The sequence below is a fragment of the Glycine soja genome, chromosome 7 (assembly GCF_004193775.1).
Source record: "Glycine soja cultivar W05 chromosome 7, ASM419377v2, whole genome shotgun sequence".
In the NCBI taxonomy this organism is placed as follows: domain Eukaryota; kingdom Viridiplantae; phylum Streptophyta; class Magnoliopsida; order Fabales; family Fabaceae; genus Glycine; species Glycine soja.
Genome location: NC_041008.1, coordinates 9,056,096 through 9,078,065, shown reverse-complemented (window position 1 = coordinate 9,078,065; position 21,970 = coordinate 9,056,096). Strand labels below are relative to the sequence as shown.

Below are 21,970 nucleotides of genomic sequence, written 5' to 3'. Positions count from 1 at the left end.
GGATTCTTAGATACACTGCACACAGTCAAGGTTCCATCTGATGCCCCATAAGCAAGTAGATCAGAACTCAAGGGCCCAAAATTCAACACCGCACTGCACATAAAGATTTTCAGGATTGTTCCACCAGGAAAACCAAGTAAAAACAGGGACTAGTACTAGGGTAATGGAAAGACAAATCTGGATTGGACTCTACCAGAGGCTTCGCACTGATCAAAGATGCAATGCATTCCAACAAAAGAATAGGCAGCCTCAACCCCACGATGTCTAGGACGATCAGAATCACTTACACTTGAGCCGAAACTTGTTCTATGATTATATATTGGATTTGCATTTTGCAGATCCTACAATGTAAATGAACACACAATTTTGACAAATGACATAAAAAAAGGCAATTATAAGTTTGAGAATTTAACTGTCCAAGGTGGACAAATCATCTAGAAATTTTTGACAATTATCTGATAAATTGTCTTCTTTTTATAGTCATACGAAATATATTTTATAAAACAGCACGAGATAGACTAATCGTTGCTTTAATTACTCCCAAGAAAATACTAATATCACTACAAATCTATCTAACTTTGTTATCTATCTCTTAAAACAAAAAATATAGCAGCAAATTCCGAGTCTCAATGTTGTAAAAAAAAAAAAATGCAGTCTTGTCTTGTCAAATAAGATTTGAACTTTGAAGTTTAATTTCTCAAATGATAAAGTTGAAAAAAATACACACAAAACATTTATTTATAACATAAGTGTCACACAAAATTAGAGAAAATTTGAATTTCACTTGAATTTGAATTTGTGGAGTCAAATTTGGAGTCAAAATTTCACTAATTATGATTAGTGAATTTCAGTTATGGTTCAGCCTACAAATCCAATATCGAGTCCAAGATTCTCTACTAAGTGTGTTTAGATGTCATGAGGCATGCAAAGCATGAAGGACATGTACAAAATGTGACTATATGATATGACAATGAGGTTTAGTAAGCAAATGTTTACCTCCCCTTAGGCTGGTTCGAAATTTAATTGAATTGTGCTTCTCCCAATTTAATTAAATTTCTCTCCCAACACATACATCAAATAATGCACTCAACCTAGAAATCAAGAGTAGTGTTTATATTGCTTGAGGCTTGGATAATTACAATTTGTGTTTGCTTATGCTGAAATGTCTTGAATAACGCAATTCAAGAGAGCTCAAGACTTATTTTGATTCACAAATTCAGCCACAACTTAGCACTACAACTCAATTTCTTCATAGGCATCATATAGGAAACTTAGAAAACAAAACAAAGTTCAACAACAAGACTACTTCTAGGAATTGATTTAGAACATGTTATGAACTAAATAACATGCATGAATTAGACTCAAAATTCAAAAGATAGGCTAAGAATGACAAGAATACAAGAGCAAATATATCTAGAATTCAATCAACAAAATCAAAATTCAACACAAACTTAGAACATAATGTGACAATTATTATGACTAAACATGACTTTAGGACAACATGAATTAAGTGATTTACACTTAGATTTTTGTGTTTTTTTTTCTAATCAATATTTTGGAAGAAAATTTAGATCTAGAGGTTCAGCACAAGAAGATTATGATTGAAAAATGATAGAATCTAAAATCAACACAAAAACATGATTCAAGAGTAGATCTATAAAATTTAAACCATAGAAATGCAAGAACAAGTGTAGATCTAAGATTTAATCGGTTTATTTTTTTGAATCTACACTAAACAGCACCAAACCATAAGACAATAGAGGATATACATGGAGAATAAGATGAATAACAAGGAATTAAAGTGAATTGACCAAACAAAAAGATAGAGGAAGCAAAAGAACATCACCTAGAGGAAGATGCTCTTGATATCACATGATATAGCTCCATGTGGAGCTTGTAGGCCTTGGATCTTCTTCATCAATGGAGTCATTTGCTTCTTGAAGATCAATGACAGCGGAATGGAGAAGAAGAAAGATGATTGGAGACACCACTTTAAGGAAAAGATGAGTTAAGAACAATTTCACCACCATAGGAAACCATCGATAAGATCTTGAAGGTAGAAGAAGATGAATGGAAGGAGAAGGAGAGAAGGAACATGAAATTTTGTGCCTTAAATGAGGTCTGAAATTTGAAGTTTAATTCTCAAATGATCAAAGTTAAAAAAATTCACACAAATGACCTCTATTTATAATCTAAGTGTCACACAAAATTGGAGAAAAATTTGATTTTCTATTCAAATTTCACTTGAATTTGAAATTGAATTTGTGGAGCCAAATTTTGGAGCCAGAATTTCACTAATTATGATTAGTGAATTTTAGCTATGGTTGAGCCCACTAATCCAAGATCAAGTCCAAGATTCTCCACTAAGTGTGCTTAGATGTCATGAGACATGTAAAGCATGAAGGACATGCACAAAGTGTGACTATATGATATGACAATGGAGTGTAGCAAGCAAATGCTCAACTCCCCCTCTAAAATTTAATTGGATTGGGCTTCTCCCAGTTCAATTAAATTTATTTCCCAACACACATATCAAATATTCACTTAATGCATGTGAAATTATAAAACTACCCCTAATACAAAAACTAGTCTAGATGTCCTAAAGTACAAGGGCTGAAAAATCCTACATTTCTAGGGCACCCTACCTACATTATGGAGCCCTAAATACAAGGCCCAAAAATAATGAAACATTAATCTAATATGTACAAAGATAAGTGGATTCATACTTAGCCCATAGGCCCGAAATCTACCTTAAGGCTCATGAGAACCCTAGGGCATTCTCTTGCATCTATGTCCTAATCTTCTTGGAGTTTTCTATACAATGTTCTTGGAGGGTAGGATTGCATCAAAGAAAGAGCATAGAGACATATCATAAATGTAAAAACTGACCTAATATGTCTTTATTTATAGCTACGAAACTCTCATCTTATTATTTATTCTATTTTTCTTTATTTTATTATTTTATTAAAAGGAACTCAATTTTATCCCCTATCAAATGAATAAATAAAACATATTTTTTATTTTCTAAGAACATATATTTATTTTATTTATCTTAAAATCATTATTTTAATTAATAAAACCATTTTTCTTATTTATTTAATTACAAAAACCTAATTATTTTCCTAAAACTCTATTTATTTTTAAATAAAATCATTTTTAATTTATTTTACAAAAAATGGGGTGTTACAACATTGTCGAAGAGTTTGTCTTACTACTAATGCTTGGACATCACCTCAAAATGTAAGCTACATGTGTTTGACAGCTCACTTCATAGATAATGATTGGAAGTTGCACCAAAAGATTTTGAATTTTCGCCAGGAAAGAAGCTATATGGGAGAGGCCATGACAAAATTTGTTGAGTCATGCTTGAATAAATTGGGGTTGAATCATGTTCTGAGCTTCACAGTTGATAATGCTGCATCAAATAACACATGAATTCAACTATTAAAGAAAATGCTATTGTGTTGGAATAACTTAGTTTTGAAAGGAGAGCATATTCATATTCGTTGTTGTGCATATATCTTGAACGCGCTGAACGACAAAACATTGAATATATGGGTCACATTGGCTTAGATGTTAAAACAGGTGGAATTCCACCTATTTGATGTTAAATGCTGCTTTGAAGCATAGGAAGACATTCTAGGAGTTTGAGTTTCATGATAGAAAAATATGCTAATGAATTAGGAAAAGGGACAAGTCTGACTTCCTATGAAGATTTGGAATATGTCAAGGCTATTCTACCCTTCTTAGGTACCTCTTATGTTACTAGTAACATGTACATGTTAGAAGTGGTAGGTATTTGGCATGAGATTAACGATTTGCTTAACTGTAGCATTAAAGATAGTGCTACACATAGATGACTAAAAATATGAAAGAAAAATATAAAAAATATTGGGGTGATCCTAATAAGTTGAACATGTTGCTAATTGCTGATCCAAGGTCTAAAGTAAAATATATGAATTAGGCAATTGATAAACTTTTTGATGTGGACAAGGAAAATGGGTCTAAGTCAAGGCTAAAGTCTTCTTTGAAATCATTGTTTAATGAATATAATGGTCACAAAGGGGGGACTCAAGATAACACACAACTAGAACATGTAAATGTACCTAGTTACAAGAAAGATCCATATGGTTGGAATTTATTTTTGCAAACATCAGGGTTAACCTTATAAAAAAAATCTAAGCTTCAAAGTATTTAGATGAAAGGATTGGTACAAGTGCAAATTTGAATACTCTTGATTGGTGGAAAGTTAATTCAGGTCGATTTCCAATACTTTCAAACATAGCATGAGAGCTATTAATTATGCCTGTTTTTACAGTAGCATCTAAGTTTGCATTTAGCAAAGGTGGAAGGGTGCTTGATCTATTTCATAGTTCTCTATCACATGAAAAAAGTGGAGTCCCTTATCTATACACAAGATTGTCTCAAAGACACACCTCCAACACCAATGTTAGACTTCAATTTGGAAGAGTTTCAAAGTTTTGACAAAGTATATTGTTTCCAATTTTGTAGTAATATTATAATTAAAATATTTATTGAGTAACAAAAAGTTGTTTGTTTCTTTATGGAGTTGATTTCTCGACAAGATGTTGGTTTAACTACTATTTCTCTTGAAGAGTAGTGTTTCAGATTAGTACTAGTTCCAACACTCTACAAATGGCAAGGTACTTTAATGTTACACTTTGCATGTGAATTCTGTTTTGTTTTGTTTTGAATTTTTGTGTATAAACTGTTGATTTTGGTTTTGGGCATAAGTAGTGTTGATGTTGGTGAAAGACAGGTATTTTGTTGTTGGCTACGTAGGATAAATCTGAGTAAAATTGATGTGCCATTGGATGGATGGATGGACTCTTGGATTTCGATATTTCAAAAATATAGTTTCGTTATTTTTTTTTATAAAATAATACTCTGAACAATGGGAATTAAACGGACAAATTGTGTTTTAAGGATATGTAGTTGTTATTATGCTTCAACATTCAGACTTCCGTTTGTTTGTTGTTTTGAGAGATTATATTACATTTTATTTTAGTAACTAGAGTATGATTATGATAAAAGTTTGTCAAGTTCAAGGATATGATTAATTCCTTGTAGTGATCTTTTAATTAACACATTTGCTATTTGAAGTAATTCTTATCAAGATCAACGGGATAAATGTTAAGTTTTTACTTTTTAACATTTAATTACTAAAATTTATAAAAAAAAAATTCTTATGACCAAATCTATATTCACTTTAAAAAAATTAAATCTTGAATTCAAATTATTTTTTAAAAAATATAAATATAAATTTAAGATATAATTCATGCGCACCCCTACCCATAATCAAACCCATTCAAGTCCACACTTTAAATTGGCTTAAAAATTAAAGCTCATATATATATATATATATATATATATATATATATATATTGTGAGGAACTGTGGGACACAGGCTGCCCGTAGACCCAAACCTACATGCTCAACTACTGGATTATGAAGGTATCCTAGGTCAAGTAGTCTGTGGAAAAGCCCAAACCAAAACAAAAGATGAAGTAGAATAAAAGATGAAGTGGAATAAGCCCACAGAAATTAATAAAACTAGATTTGGGAGTATTATAATCTATCACATCTATCGTGAAGGAAACGAGTCTGCGAATGCTTTAGCTTGTGATATTTACAGTCATGTTTTATGATATATGAACAACTTCCTGCTTTAATGCAGCAGTTGTTGTTAGCTGATATGGCCGGGGTTTCCTCTATCCGATTCATTTCCTTGTAGTTTTTTTTTCCCATTTGGCTCCGATAAATATTAAAAAAAAGTACAATAAAAGTCTCTATTTATTTATTCATTAAAAACACTAATAGCAGTAGGTTTATGTAACCCGCCCACAGAATGATTACTTCATTCAACACCATTTATTACGAATTACAAAGTTTTGATCTTATTATATGCGAGACTGGTGTTCCACTTTGTCTATTTCATCTGACAGGTGACAGCCCCATGAATACCTTTACTTCCACTTGACTAAAAGCATTGAACAGATGCAATGTACGTCGTTTATAATATTAAAGGAACGTGGCAGGCACGCGTTTCTGATTTTAATATTCTTGAAACATGATTTTAATATTCACTTCCCCAAAGATTTTTCCGAACCCAATAGGACTTCAAAGTTAAAAAAATAACCCATTGAATTTCGTGGAACCGCGTATTCAGTAATCGATCATTCACCAAAATTTTACAAGTTTCTGCTTGATTTCATTTGAAGTTGAAACTTGGGCTTCAAGTTCAATATTCTCATGAACTGTCATGCATAAAAACTCCCTATAAAGCTTATTTCTATAATAATTACGCGTAATATTGAAGAAGTAAAACAACTTTATAAAGTACTACTGACTACGTACGTTGATCAACGCAACTTGTCTCAAACTAGAATTCAATATATATATATATATATATATATATATATATATATATATATATATATATATATATATGTTAAATGTTTAATATTCGAAAAGAACTTTATTTATCACTTACAATTCTACTGATTCGTGGAAGATTAATTATTTCCTATAAAATAATACCTATTTAACTGTACTAAAAAAAATCATATTCGGACACCTTTTAATTATAAACACTAATAATTCATATAATTTATCTCTAATTCTTTTTTCTTATCCCATCATATCGTTCATTGTACCTATAATTTTTTATATTATTTTTCTTAACTCCCAAAATATCAAATAGTGTGTACAAATCATTTTTGAAAAAAATAACTTCATAAAGTACCAAGAGTTATAATACGTCACCTTGCTGCCGGGCCACTTGGGCATGCATGGCAGATTCTTTTCCCACTTACACCTGGACCACCCCTTAATTTCTATATCTAATTAAAGAATTAGACTCCAAAGAAAATTTTCTTTGACTACCTGAACACATTGAAGAAAATTTACAACTATATATTCAAGTATCAATTTCATCACCTCATTCATAATCAACACCCTTGGTACTATTAGCTTTGCGTATCTGAGAAACTAAGCCATGTCAAAACCCTTTTGCGCCCTCTTTGCACTGTCCATCATCCTTGTGACATGTCATGCTCAAACCCTTAATACATCAACAACATGTGAACCTTCTAAATGTGGTAACCTCAACATTAGCTACCCTTTTTGGAAGAAATCCAACACCAACGTTCAAGAATTTTGCGGTTACCCTGAATTTGGCCTTGAATGTTTGGATGACCAAGCCATCATGATTTTTCCAACTGACAGATACCAAGTCACGGATATAAACTATGATATTCATTCAATCACACTTCTTGACATAGATGTGTTGGGACAACCATGTCCTAGGGCTCGACACAACGTTTCCCTACACAATCTCCCTTTATCTTTCAGCTCATTAGATTTTAACCTAAGTTTCTATTTCAACTGCAGTTCTTACCCTTCATCTATTCAGCACATAGGGTGCATGAAACATGATAAGTATCAGTCTTACGTGTTTAAGACCGGGGATGAAGCTGAAAGTAATGGCTTTGATTGGCTTAGGCACTGTGAGGAGCATGTTGTGGTGACAGTGAAGCAGGATGAGATTGAAATTAGTAGTTTGATCACTGGTTTTGGTGATGCTATGCAGAAAGGATTCGTGCTTGATTGGATGAGAGCTCAGGATTGTGCAGTGTGCGAGGAGTCTAATGGCTATTGCAGATTCGACCAAGCCACTAAGCAATCGAGGTGCTTATGCTCAGATGGCAGAACTGAAGCCAAAAGTTGCAAAAAAGGTACAAGATAACTCATTTAATCTCTTTTGAAAAAATATTGTAGATTTTTCTATTATTGAAATCTTTGCTCATATTCACAACTCTGCTCAATTCATTGCTTTTATTAAGATTTAGAATTTAATTATACTTGCAACAGGTAGATTAGATTGACTCCTATGGCTTGATTAGATGCGTTGGTTCATTTTGGATGCTTTCTTTGACTGATTTTTCTTTGTGTTAATTAGTGTACGTAGTTTATAGTATCCCAATTTTCTTCTTCCATGTCTTTTTAAGATATTTTATTATTTTATTCGCTGGTTTTTGGTCGTTTCATCTCATTGTAATTCACGTTGATCACAAATTGTGTGTAAATATAAAATTTGTCACATCAGTTATAAAGAAATATGTTACGTGAATATTAAAAGTCTCTTTTGATCTTAAAGTGTATTTATTAATTAATTAATAATTTTAGGCATATATATCAATTTTCTTTTTCATTTCATTTTATTCCATTGTTTCCTATCTATCTCCCACATACATAAAATAAGGGCAACTCCAACTCCAACGACGCATTGCTCACTGGCAGCACATAGTTAAGAAACCGAAAAAAGCATTTTTAACCCGTTGGAGAAAAACATTGGAGTAGCTCGATCTGATGGCTTTGAAGTGTTATGCAGGAACTCATTTCTATTCCCTTTTTCGTGGGTCCATGCACAAAAAGTTTCATATTAAAATATTGTTTTATGTTATATTCTAGAGTCATTTGAGAAACTTTTGTGAATTGCATTTCTCGGATCTATTTCAACTTAATGTAAATAGTTGAATGTGTATATGAGTTCCACATGGTGTATGTGTCTTTTTCTCTCTTAGTATTAATTTCCTGGAGAGTTCCAAGCCCACTAACCCATTGAGCCTTAGGTTTCTTGGACAAATGAGCAACACTCAAGCTAAAACTTAAAACGACGAACTAACTCTCCTATGCTAAAAGACTTTGGACCAGGCCACTATTCACAATATCTATCACTTTCTCTCTTTTTTATTTATTTTTTCTCTTTTTTCTACCTCAACATGGACTGGACATTTATTGTTTGCCTTAATTTTGAGAGGTGTGTATATAAAATAATAAAAAGATAAAGAAATACCATGCGACATTTGATTTTTTATGCTAGAAAATGAAACTAAATTTGTAAAACAATAGATTAAAAAACTGTTTACATATTTTTAAATTGTAATATTTTTTATTCCAATAGAGAATTGGTATTTGGGAGAAACTGCTATACTAAATTTATTAAATGAGTTCGATTTATGCTGAAAATTCTGACTCGAAACTTTTTTTTTTCACATTTTTCTAATGGATATTATTAGAAAATAGTTATGAAAGTTAATTTTTTAAAACATGATAAATAATTAATTGCATAACTGAATGATAGAATCTAAAAAATTAAGTGAATAAAATTATTTAATTTGATTAATAAATTGGGTGATAAATTAATTTTTAAATAACTTTTTTTATCATTAATCTTTAACTGTTTTTCAAATTTATTTTTATATGTATCTAATAAGGTGGACCTAGTTGGGTATGTGGGTCGGGAATGAGGTACTGAATTTGGGCTTGGGCTTAGGAGCTGAGTTTACAAGACTGCTGGTTGCCCATGGCCGTAGTTGAAACTTGCTATGTACAATGCTATAAAATAAGTGTTTATTTATTTATTTATTTATATAGTTTTATTAGTCAGAGGATAACTGGCATGGGGAAAATAAGGACAACCATGTCTGTTGAATGAGAACCATTAGTCTGCAGATTATGTTTCTTTCGCTGACATAGTAATAAAAATGGTGCATACACAAACAGTGCTATTTTTTTATATCCCCTTTACTTAACTTTGCTTCAGTATTTTCGGATTCCTTCATATATAAAACTATCTTCGTTAAGAACATAATATAAACATGTATTAACTGAACTCTAACAATATATAAAAGGGGAAAAGCAGTAGGACACTTGATCTCATTCCCTTATGGCCTTATCTCAAACGTAGTAGTAGTAGTAAATGATTTTCTTTTAATAAAAGGGAAAGATTAAAAAAATAATAAAAAGCGGTAGGTGGAGGGTTTAATTAAGTTTAATTAATTAATGTAGGTGGACAGTTTTAGTTTAATTAATAATGTATTACCAGTTTGCTTGCACAATTAGTTTTGGACAACGGTTTTCCAGCAAAGCACATATTGTTTTTGTACTTGTATTGAAAATTTCTTTTCCACTTTCGTTGAATATATAATATTACACAAAACTTAGACACAATTTTGTATTTTAACCATTATTCTTTAATTAGAATTAGAGATTTATTATAATAATTTATACTAATTAACCTTTAATGATAACCTTTACAACAAGGATTATCGAAATAAAACTCTATTTTTAGTTAAAAGAATAATACCAAAAACATCTAAAAACGTGTATCTAAGTCTTGTTCTATTTTATATTATTAGATTTTCCTCTCTTTTATCATTTCCGATAGGTGAAGTTTGTCTTGATGTATTGATTCTATTGAATAAAATAGGAAAAAAATCTAATCAGCACGTCACTAACGTGACAAAGACACCGCAGCCCGTGAATAAATCTGACTGGATAAGTACATGTTTGGAGAACCAAAATTTTAAGGCTGAGAGTGTTTCTTTTAATGTTTACTTCCAAATAGTCAACACCATTTTTATGAAAGCCATCAAACTAGCTAGTCAAACGTCATTTAGTTTGACTTTTATATACGTATAGATTGTTGTGCCGTACTTGATCATTTGCCACACCAACAAACAAGACCTCCCACGAGGTTGATCTGCAAATTAAGGCCCTTCTCATATTAATTTCTATCATGAATCTTCCTCTTCTTCAACCTCTTTCTTCATTCATCAACACCCTTTTCTTCTTCTCACTCTTCTTCCCAACATATGTATCTAGTGATTCTGAAGGGTACTCAGCATGTGAACCTTTTAGCTGTGGTCAGATCAACAACATTAGCTATCCATTTTGGAATAGTGATCAACAACCAAGTTATTGTGGGCATCCAAAGTTCAAGCTTGATTGCCAACAAGACAGCGTGACAATTGGCATGGTGTCACAGAGATTCCATGTTATTGAGATTGATCAAACATCTAAGGTTTTGAAGATTGCAAGGTTGGATTTATGGAATGACCCTTGTACTGATGAGTATAGCGATGTCAAGTTGGATTCTGATTTCTTCAACTACACTTCCAATGATGATGAGTATACTTTGTTATATGATTGTGGTCGTCCTGTTTTAAACACGTCTAGAGTGAACATTGAAGGAACAATACCATTCACTTGTCCCATAGGTGGTGGTTTTCCAAATGCATTTTGTCTGTTAAGTAAAGATGTGGGTAATTTGAAGGGTCTGGGGTGCAAGAATAGAATCAATGTTTCTGTTCTAAGAGAGGCTATGAAAGATGCTTTGCTTGTGCAAAAAGTTTTGGAAGGAGGATTTGAGGTAGGGTGGAGTGGTGTGGATGAAGACCGATGTGATGGTTGCATAAAATCTGGTGGGAGATGTGGGCACAATGAATCTAAGGATGCATTTATGTGCCTCTGTCTTAATCAGCAATCTAGTGATGAGGTTTGTAGCAAAAGCCTAGCAAGGTCTCCATTAGCAGCACAAACACCTAGACCAACGACAGCAAAGTCGCTGATACCCCCTAATTCTCCAATATTTCCAAAACAGTCTCCACATGCTCCGAGTATGTATTCTTCCTTGATTTAGATTAAGTTCTCCTACTCAATAATCTTGTTCTTTTGAATGGTGGCATTCGATTTTATTTGAGGATCCAAATTCCTTAGTGCATGTTTGGTTTGTAGTTGAAAATGCTACGGCATATGTTCCATTGCAAATTTAACGGACAAAGTAAAATGAATGCAAAAGTAAGGATCCTGATATGTTGATAAAATTATTTTTACCTTAAAACATAATTTTACAACTACAAACCAAACATACTCTTACATGCTAGTTTAGAAACCCATTGAGAAGTAAGAAATCACCTGTAGGATATAAAAGGCTAAAAGGTATAACTGCCATCTTCTCAATAAATGTGAAAAACTATATCTGAGATGGGAAACCAAACACACTAGTACATCCACTCTGGATTAGGTAGAGCTTCATATTCTAGACATGGAGTAGAATTGTTTGTTTTGCGTGTTGGAAAGTGCACTTTGGTTAGAATAAACACACTAGTACATCCACTCTGGATTAGGTAGAGCTTCATATTCTAGACATGGAGTAGAATTGTTTGTTTTGCGTGTTGGAAAGTGCACTTTGGTTAGAATAATTCCCTTTGATTTTTTTTTCTTCATTCTGTGGAGAAGATTTATAATATAGGATCGAAACTATTGAAGATTGCGTCGTGAAATAACGTGTCAAATTTTATAATGTCTTGTGTAGGTTTGGTAAGGTGAGCTTGGCTTTCGTTGACTTTTAAATATTATTACTTGGTAATAACAATTGAGTTTAAGCTTTTAAAAGCATGCTGCATATAACAATATGGTAATGGTGTGTGTCACTATGGTGATTAGATGTTAAAAATTTGGATTTTCATGGAAAGATGACAGCAACAGTTATCTAACAAGCTGTACTACTTTTTCTTACTATAATTTTCAATATATGAAACTTGATTGCCATAATCCCATATAACTGACTGTGTTGCTTTGTCGCATACAAATTTGGATGATCCCTTGTGGGACAGCACCTACACAGAATAGAAGTGGAGCATTGCAAATCAAAACTGAAATTAATAATTTGTTAAAACACAAAAAAAAATTTATGCAAAAACATTCCCTCTAACATAAACTTTTGATTTTGAACACAATTCTTTCTCTTATTTGAAATTTATTAGAAATCATAAAATTTTGTGAGTTCCATTCCTTATTCAATAAATTTCTCTTACGATTTAATCATAAAATTTTGCTATATACCTCACATGCAAGGTATTGCAATAAGCTTAGCTTCTAAGAAGAAAGTAGAAAACATAGCACCTTTCTATTTAACTATCTTTTGTATTGTATGCTTGGCAAATCTGAATGGTACTTTCCTCTGTTTGGGGTGGAACTTAGGGATTTCCATTTCCCAAAAGGGTGACTCTTCTGTCACTTCCATCTTCATATGATTTTGGTATGTGGTTTCAGTTTTAGCCATTATGTGGTTGCTGTGGCGCGCCAATTGTTTGACTTCAATGATAAATTTTGTTTCTTACTCAACATCAATTCATTGGAAATTAATGCTTTCCTTAACTCAGTTCTATTTGCAAGAACTAGAGAATACTATACACGTGTTTCTGCATGAACACCAGCTCATGCAGCTACTTCATTAACGCATATATAATTAAGTTGGCTCTCAAAATTTCTCCATATCACCAACTATGATGATTGCTCCTCGGATGTCAGCATCATTCTCTGATTTCCACCCTCTTCCAATATCTACGGTGCACAACATCACCATGTTCTATGACTGTGATCCTAGGTTTTTCATAGGCCAATTAACAATTTTAGGTGTAAGGTTGTTTTCTACGTTGATGGAAACCTGTTCTAGGTCTGGTTTTCAACAGTGGGGCTTCTTGTGTACATGTTCCCATTTTCTGGGGTGTTTCTCTTAATCCTAATGGTGGGTCAAAGTGAAGCAGCAATGATAGACTCAATTTGATAAAATGCTCTGTTTTGCATTCTCATTTTGCATGGATTTCTCTTGAACACATAATAGTTGAGGCTTGAAAGATGGGTTGAGGAATAACTTGTTAAAACAGCTTGCATTTTGTTTACTAGGACAAGACAAAGTTGAAGTTTTCATTATAAAAAAACAAATATATCCTTTCACATGTTTCAAATTGCTTAGAAATCAGCATGGGATACATTTATATTTATAATAAAAATAAGAAAAAAATAAAATGGCCGGTTTATTTCAAATAGTGGGTGGTTAGGTCACAAGTTCAAATGCTACACGTTTGGGAAAAAATGGACAGCTAAATAAACAGAGCATGCCTAGAACAAGGTACTGATAGTTAATGAAGAAAAACTCAACTGTTTCTTTTTCCTTTAGGTTATGACTAAGGTTTGAACTAAAGTAACTAAAATGGAAATGGTGCGTTGCTAATGGGTAGTTTATACTCTTTGGATTAGAAAAAATTAACATGATAATATACAAATTAATAGAGAAATATAATAATAAAAAGTTGATTACAAAAATATTATATGTTACACTATTAAAAAGAAAAGCATTGATCCATACAAAAGTATGCATGGTATTGGGTATGATAATCGATTTATGGGCTAGACAAAATTGTATGTATAGCTTGTACCTTGTCACGCGGAAATGAATTAAAAATAGTAAAAATAGATAGTATTCCGTCTAATAAAGTAAAGTTGGGTGAGGTGAGATATGATGTATGTTGTTTTAATCGGGTGTTGTTGATTAAAAAAACATTTAGTATGAGAAATAGTACAAGAGGACTAGTAGTAGACCGGGTCCGAATTTTGAATAGTATTTTGTTTTGGTGTGGCGAAATCAGAAGAAGGCACAGGGTCATGGAGAAAGAGGAAAGTGGGTGGTAGTTTCGTAGGAGGAGTTTTGCTTTATGTGTGAATCGTGGCCATCATTTTCAAAGAACATGCATTAATGTGTGGAAACGGCATGATTTATGTGTGAAGGGTGATGCGCGCAAGAGAAACAATGGATTGCAAAGAGCATATCCCCATGCTCCGTACGGTGGTACTCACCGTCTCTTGGTTGTTGTTAATCACTCTGCTATACTGTGAAGCCGCATACAATTATTCGGAATGCAAAGAGCAAACATACAAATGCGGAAGTCTGATCAACATATCGTATCCTTTCTGGGGACACGACCAGCGAGACTCTGAATGTGGTGGCGGTGACCTATTCGAGCTCAAATGCTATGATGATGATACTACACTTCTAATTGGCTCTCAAAATTACACGGTGAAGGAGATCAACATCGCCACTTACACCATGAGACTGGTCCGAACAGACCTTGCCCGTGATGTTTGCTCTCCGCAATTTGGTGACACTTATCTGAACCCTACTCTGTTCTCGTATCCCCCTGAAGTGCACAACGTCACCATATTCTACGATTGTACCCCCATCACAAATCCACAGTTTCCAAACAGCATTACGTGCGGGTATGCTGTCCCTAATATTGGGGAGGGATTTCAGTATTCACTTATAGAGCAGTGCAAGCGACGTTTGCACGTGCCGACTGACGATCCTGAAGTAGATTATGGTGGTGGTAAAAATTCTGCTGTCGAAAAGGCTCTTGATAAAGGGTTTGAGGTCAAGTATACTGTTTCTCAAGATTGCACAACATGCCTGGGAAGTGAAGGAAATTGCTCGAGACATGATGCTCATTTTTACCAAAATTTATGCCATTATTGCCCTGATGGATCTCACGCCCTACACTGTTCTAAAAGTATGTCTTCTATCCTATCCTCGCTCCTCTTTTCTCCTACCAACTTACTGTTGTAGCAAAATCCTCTTCATACTTTGCCATCTCTATGCTCTTAAATCTGCATCTGGTTCCCGTTAGGAAGTACGAATCCTCCAATTCAACAAAATCATCACGTCAATAATTACTTTTTTTTTAAAGCAAATTATCATTTTTTTTCTTACAATAATGAAATCAGTGTCTCAATTTCCCTATCCTAGCTGCCTTCCTAGTCCCCACTTAATAGTTCTCTCACTTTTTTTTTCTCCCCTCGGCAAGTCGTATAAATTATAGGTATAAGCATGGGTATTAATTGTTCTAACTTCTGGACAGACATACATTCACTACATCACCCAAAAACAAGAACAGAGTGGAATGAGATTAATTTCTAATATTATATTACGTTGAAGTGTATCTCTCCTCGATAAATAAATAGTAGTAAAAAGTCGAAAAGTGGTACTTATAATTATAATAAAAATAATTATTAAAAATTCATATTTCTAACACAAATTTACTCAATAATCTCTGGGAAGTTTCAGTTACAGTTACGTTTGTTGACTTGACATTGAGAAAAACTAGATAATTGACTGCATATTTTTCCTAGTCTTGCTGTGTCCATCTCAGATGGTCCCCTTCAATACAAGTATTAGGTGGTTCCTTCTTTACAGCTTCATGATTTGGTTTTTCCGTTCTCAGTTTTTCCTGCTTTTCTTATAAGTGTGAATTCAACTTTGACTTTTAGTAACGTTTCCTGATATTTTCCTTTATAACCCTTGAATAACATTATCAAGTATTTTCCTATGAATTAGTGTCCCCGTTGTTTCGCTGTATTGGTTATGTCTAAATTTGTTTTAACCATCATTCCTTTTACAGTTATTGGATTTTTAATAGCTACTAACCTATTATTTTTATTTCCATGGTTCGTATTGTTCTTGTATTTAAAAATTGTTTGCCGAATAAATTCAACATATTATACTGCCATGCATGTAGTGCATATATTATTAAACATATATAATTATTAACAGAATACATGAGCATGGCTCAAGACAAAATTTCCAGCAAACTCTTTTAAGAGGGGAAACTGTTATATATGTTTGAAATTATTATTCATATATAATTTACAGTATGAGGATAAATGCTATAAACATTTATGTTAATTTTTACTGCATATCACTTGTCTGGGATATAAGCTATATTTTGTAGTCACACTTTTTTATTCTCTTTTCTGTGGTCTAAAGTTATAAAAATGTCCTTTAGATAAAAATAGTGATACGCGAGGGAAAAGTTGATCCATCCTTTTTCCACTTTTCCTTCATTTACTTTTATTTCAGGGATGTATCATCAAGCAATTCATTTTTAATAAATAATTTTTAATTTAATAATTTCTTAAAATAGGAATAAAATAATAAATTGGTGTAAATTTAGTATTCTAATCTTTATTTTTTTATAAACATTATATAACTTTCTTGATTTAAAAATAAAAAAATTGTCTGCATTTCCTTTTTCTCCTCCCAAAATCTCACTTCCCATTGCAAACACACTAATTTAATAATTAGGATTTTTTTTAAAGAAAAAGTTAAGTAGGGTATATTTGATTGAAATTTTAATTTGCACATGTTTTGAGGGGACAAAACAATCAATTGGTTGAAACTTATCTTAGATAAGTGATATGACTTGGTAATAAAATAAAATCACGACGTTTATCATATTCATAGCTCGAGATTATCAATGACTCAACCAAGGAAAGAAGAAAGGGAAATCATTGATTTGAAAACAACAATGTATTAAGGGTATATTTGTGATTTCTTTTTTCCAAAGGTGTTGTTGCATGTACCCGCATTTCTATGCAAGTGCAGCAAATATCTTTTCCTTCTTTCTGGTCCAACACGTCTTTCACCATCATGGACATCATTTTCTGCTTTCTTTCTTTCTTTCTTGCATGTTACGAAGCAAGCTTTGATTTCTCCACTTTCCATTAGAAAATCCTTTGCACAAATCAAATCATCCACTTATTCTGGTTTTCCCCTTCATAGTCACAAAATATTACTCTTAACTTCTAGTCATAACTGTGCAAAATCTGTATAAATAACTTTGTATAAATTTAATTTAGAGCAATGTATTCAAATGAAACTGCATACATGCGGTTGAATTCGGATATAACACCAACATCTATGTGGATAAAACATCAACAGTACTGTGCATTCCATAGGTTCATCTTTGATTTGTTATGTAGGTAAAGAAGTGATGTGCCAATCACCGGACAAAAATGTTGATTTGTATTATTATGTATACGAATCTTCTAACTTAAAAATTGTTTAATTAATTAATTAGACGTATATGAGTGATTGGCGGCAGATCTATTAATATACCTGCAGTGTCATACTGATGTCACCATTACTGGGGATGATGTGGTTTTCATTCTCAATTGTATTCCTTGTGTCAATACAATACTTATTGTATTATGTTACTACAAAAAAAATGGACTCTGCAAACTTCCATTGGAAGGTACTTCACCTACTTTCCATTGTGGGCGTTCAACTTTTGACCAGTAAGATGGATGGACATCCACCTATGAAACTACAAAAACACCCTTAAAAAGTTCACAAAACTGCTAATTACTTGTTCAGGAAAACAAAGATAGGGAGTTAATCTACTTCCTCATCTTTGTAAAAGAGCCAATAACTGGTTACTATTGCTTGAACTTTTGTTTTGTCTTCATTTATGTTTTCAAACTTCAATCATTAACCCCATTATAAAATAGTAGCATGTTTTCGTGGAAAAATTTCCTCAATACCTGCCAACCACTTTGAAATTTCCTCTAAATTTTTAACCAAAAAAAGTTTCCTCTAAATGCCTAACTTAGACTCCACACAATTTCTCTTTTTGTCTTGTCTTATCTTCATCTTTTTCAAATCTCCACAACCAATTTGACTCTTCAAATCTTCTTCCATTACAATAAACCTCAACTATGCTGTCTATGCATTATTACCACTATCTTCTTCTTGGCTACCACTGTTCTATCTTCCAATCCAAAATTTGAGGCCTGTACACCTAGAAGTTGTGGAAATGGCCCACCCATTAAGTATCCTTTCTGGATTTCTTATAAACAGGAATCATTTTGTGGCTACCCTCAATTTGAGATCACCTGCATGGACAAAAGTCCAATTCTCAGAATTTCTAATTATGGTTTTCTAGTGAAAGATATCTATTACTCTAACTCCTCATTTGCTGTGGCCAACATAGATGTCTATGAGGACAAGTGTCCTGTTCCCTTATATAATTACGCCTTTTATCAAACTCCATTTACCTACAGTTCAGAAAATTGGAATCTCTCTTTCTTCTACAACTGTTCCACAGAACCTATAGATTACCCCACTTTCGAAGTAGATTGTGCTAAAAATGCAACTCATTATTCTTTTGCGGTTTTTCATAAGGAGGCACTGGAGCACAAAAACTATTCCTTGAATGAGTGTCAGTTTATGGTTAATGTGCCATTGAGCATGAATACTGCTGTTAATTTTACAAGTTTATTGAGAATGAATTGCACTGAGATTTTGAAGATGGGGTTTCTTTTGAATTGGATTGCACCTGATTGCCAGTACTGTGAGAAAAGTGGTGGACGTTGTTGATCTGATGGCAATCAGTTCCTCTGCAACTGCAAGGATAAGTCCTACTTAAAAAGTTGTGGTAGTGGTAATAATACATTTGGAAATATTGTGATCATACTTTTGTTGTTTGTTCAGCAGGCACACTTCTCTGTGTGCAAATTCTATTTCTTCTTTTTTTGTTGTTTAATTTTCAATTTCCCTCTTTCGGGTACAAATTCAGTTTCTATTCTAATATGCCATTTTAGAATATGCTAACCAAAGTATACCAGATCTTTGCCTTTCCTTTTGTCCTGTCTGACACTCGCCTTAAACTATCTATAATTCTACATGTTAGATGATTATGGTTTCACTGTTTCAAAGTGTATTTGGATTACATAATATGTAGCCATGAGAACTATTTTGCATTTTTGTAGACTCAGTAACAAAATCAACTGTGTAATTCTTTGATATTCTGTATATTTCATTGTCTCATTGTCATGATTTCTTCATCAGTTAGAACCTAGTCATATCATTAATTTGAAAGAAAACAAAATATGTTATGGTTAACTTTTAAATTGTATGATGTTAGTGCAGTATACAGTTATTGGTAATTCCCATTGTGCCTCTCTTCAGATATCATGCCATAGCCATTAGAGTGTACTTTCTTCATGAGGCCTTCGGTGAAAGTACATAAATATACATGTTTATGTTTGTTATATTCAACTACAATATCTTCCTTGAATTGGCACAATGCTAACCCATCTCTGCTTTCCCTGCTGACTGTTGCAGGAAAAATTAATTGGAAGGTGAAACTCATTATAGGTAATAGAACGAGTTTTCCTTGAACTTTTTTCGTTATTTTATGCATATTTATTTCTCTTAACGAGGAGTACTTTCAAACACTCTCTATTATTAAAATTAATTAAGAATTACAAATTTAAGAGAGACTCATTAAATATGGAATTAATTTTTTTATAACTTTCAAGATTTCATTAAATATGGCCAAAAAGGAATATGTTTCTAACATTTCTTTTAATAGTACATAATATCTCCTTCGTTCCAAAAATTATTGATCCTTTAACATAAAAAAAATCCCTAATTGACTCTCATTTTCAATAAGTAACTTATTAGTTTTTGTTTTTAATCCATGTGAAAAACCTTAAATATCAATCATTTTAGAATGAGGGTAGTATGAAAAATTGTAGCAACACACTCTTTATTACTTGCTAAGTTTATCAGAAATCATAATATTTTGAGTCTCAGTTCTTATTTAATGAGCCTCACTTATAATTTTGTAGTTCCCAATAAATTATTAAATTTTAACTAATAGTAGAGAGTGTTAGGATGAATGTGTTGCTGACACTCCTCTAACAATATATTAATTGAAATTTCCAATTTTTGTTCTTTAGGTGTTGTTTCTGGAGTGGTGGGGGCACTTGCTGTGGGCATTATCGGCTATCTCTGTTATCGTAAAAAGAAGAATCGTTATACAATGTCATATACACAATCTCGGAGCCTCTCTTCTGATCCATCTTCAAAAGACACTGAGAAGGGAATTCAACGCTTTACTCAAAGCTTTGTACCTGGAGTGCACCTCTTCACATATGATGAACTTGAAGAGGCCACAAATTACTTTGACTCATCTAAAGAACTAGGAGAAGGGGGCTTTGGAACAGTGTATTTTGGTAAAAGCAAAAACCCTTTGTTGTATCTCTGTCGTTTTTGTGCTTTCGATGACCATTAACAAAGGTTCCTGTCTTGTGATGTTTCTTGTCTAGGCAAACTGCGGGATGGGCGTTCTGTTGCAGTGAAGAGGTTGTATGAGAACAACTTTAAGAGAGTTGCACAGTTCATGAATGAAATTAAAATCCTAGCAAATTTGGATCATCCAAATCTTGTGACATTATTTGGATGCACCTCTCGCCACACCCGTGAACTTCTGCTTGTATACGAGTACATTCCTAATGGAACCATTGCCGATCATCTTCATGGTCAACGATCCAAACCTGGAAAACTCCCTTGGCATATTAGAATGAATATTGCTGTGGAGACCGCAAGTGCATTGAAATTTCTTCATCAAAAAGACATCATCCACCGAGATGTGAAAACCAACAATATTCTTCTTGACAATAACTTTTGTGTAAAAGTGGCCGATTTTGGACTCTCACGTCTTTTCCCAGATCATGTCACTCATGTTTCGACAGCTCCACAAGGGACTCCAGGTTATGTGGATCCCGAGTACCACCAGTGCTATCAGCTTACTAAACAAAGCGATGTCTATAGCTTTGGAGTGGTGCTGGTTGAGCTGATATCGTCCTTGCCTGCTGTAGATATTACAAGGCATAGACAAGAAATCAAATTGTCCGACATGGCCATCAACAAGATTCATAGTGAGGCACTGCATGAGCTAGTGGACCCTAGCCTTGGGTTTGAATCGAATTTCAAGGTCAGGAAAATGATAAATGCTGTGGCAGAGTTAGCATTTCAGTGCTTGCAGAGTTCCAAAGAGATGAGGCCTTCTATGGAAGAAGTGGCAGACACTCTCAAGGATATACAGAGTGATGGCAAACATAAAAGCCAGCCTGAGGTAATGGATATCACAAGCACAGCTGATGATGTTGTGTTGCTGAAGGATGACCCTCCTCCACCATCACCTGATTCTAATGCGGTGAGCAAGTTGACAACACCAAATGCTAGCGGATAAGAGGACCTTCTTTCTCACTTCCATGAAATTAACCTTATCCAAATTTATGTAAGCAGAGTTAGTTAGCATCACACTGGTACCAGTATCCACCCAGTTACTGCCCGCATATTGTCATCTTCTTATGAGGATAAATTTTAAGATTGAGATGTATATATTGATGATAAAGCTGCTTTGGTTATGAAATTTCATCTTTAACAATTATAGTTATATATTATTTTATTTTTTTGGTTAAAATCAAAATTTATTCCCTACACCTAACAACATTTTTCACTTGAGTCTTTGTATGAAAACCTTACATTTTGGTCCCTACATGAAAAAACATTTACAAATTGATCTTTGTCGTTTGCCGTAGTTATAACCAAGATTGGTAATGAACCAAACCAAATCAATATTAGTTGAACAAGTCACATTTGAAAGCGATACGTCAAAAATTAAGCTATGTCACGAGCACC

At 33.2% G+C, this 21,970-nt stretch overlaps 1 protein-coding gene across 4 annotated transcripts; it reads left to right on the top strand.

Moving 5' to 3' along the window:
- Positions 1–6,949: 6,949 nt before the first annotated feature.
- On the top strand, positions 6,950–21,719 carry LOC114418632 (LEAF RUST 10 DISEASE-RESISTANCE LOCUS RECEPTOR-LIKE PROTEIN KINASE-like 1.2). Of its 4 annotated transcripts, XM_028384080.1 has the most exons (5): positions 7,640–7,757; positions 10,690–11,483; positions 19,604–19,636; positions 20,224–20,499; positions 20,593–21,719. In XM_028384080.1, the coding sequence occupies exons 2-5, from the start codon at positions 10,841–10,843 to the stop codon at positions 21,516–21,518; spliced, it is 1,878 nt and encodes a 625-aa protein (XP_028239881.1). In that variant the 5' UTR covers positions 7,640–7,757; positions 10,690–10,840; the 3' UTR covers positions 21,519–21,719. The 4 variants fall into 4 exon arrangements, with proteins under 4 accessions (XP_028239880.1, XP_028239881.1, XP_028239878.1 ...); XM_028384079.1 differs by lacking the exon at positions 10,690–11,483 and having other exon boundaries at positions 6,950–7,757; XM_028384077.1 differs by lacking the exon at positions 7,640–7,757 and having other exon boundaries at positions 10,242–11,483.
- Positions 21,720–21,970: the final 251 nt, after the last annotated feature.

Coding starts and splice junctions, on each gene's coding strand:
- LOC114418632 (XM_028384077.1), top strand. CDS start 10,604: ATGAATCTTCCTCTTCTTCAACCTCTTTCTTCATTCATCAACACCCTT. Junction 19,637..20,223: donor GAAGGTGAAACTCATTATAG/GTAATAGAACGA, acceptor TTTGTTCTTTAG/GTGTTGTTTCTGGAGTGGTG. Junction 20,500..20,592: donor CTTTGGAACAGTGTATTTTG/GTAAAAGCAAAA, acceptor TTTCTTGTCTAG/GCAAACTGCGGGATGGGCGT.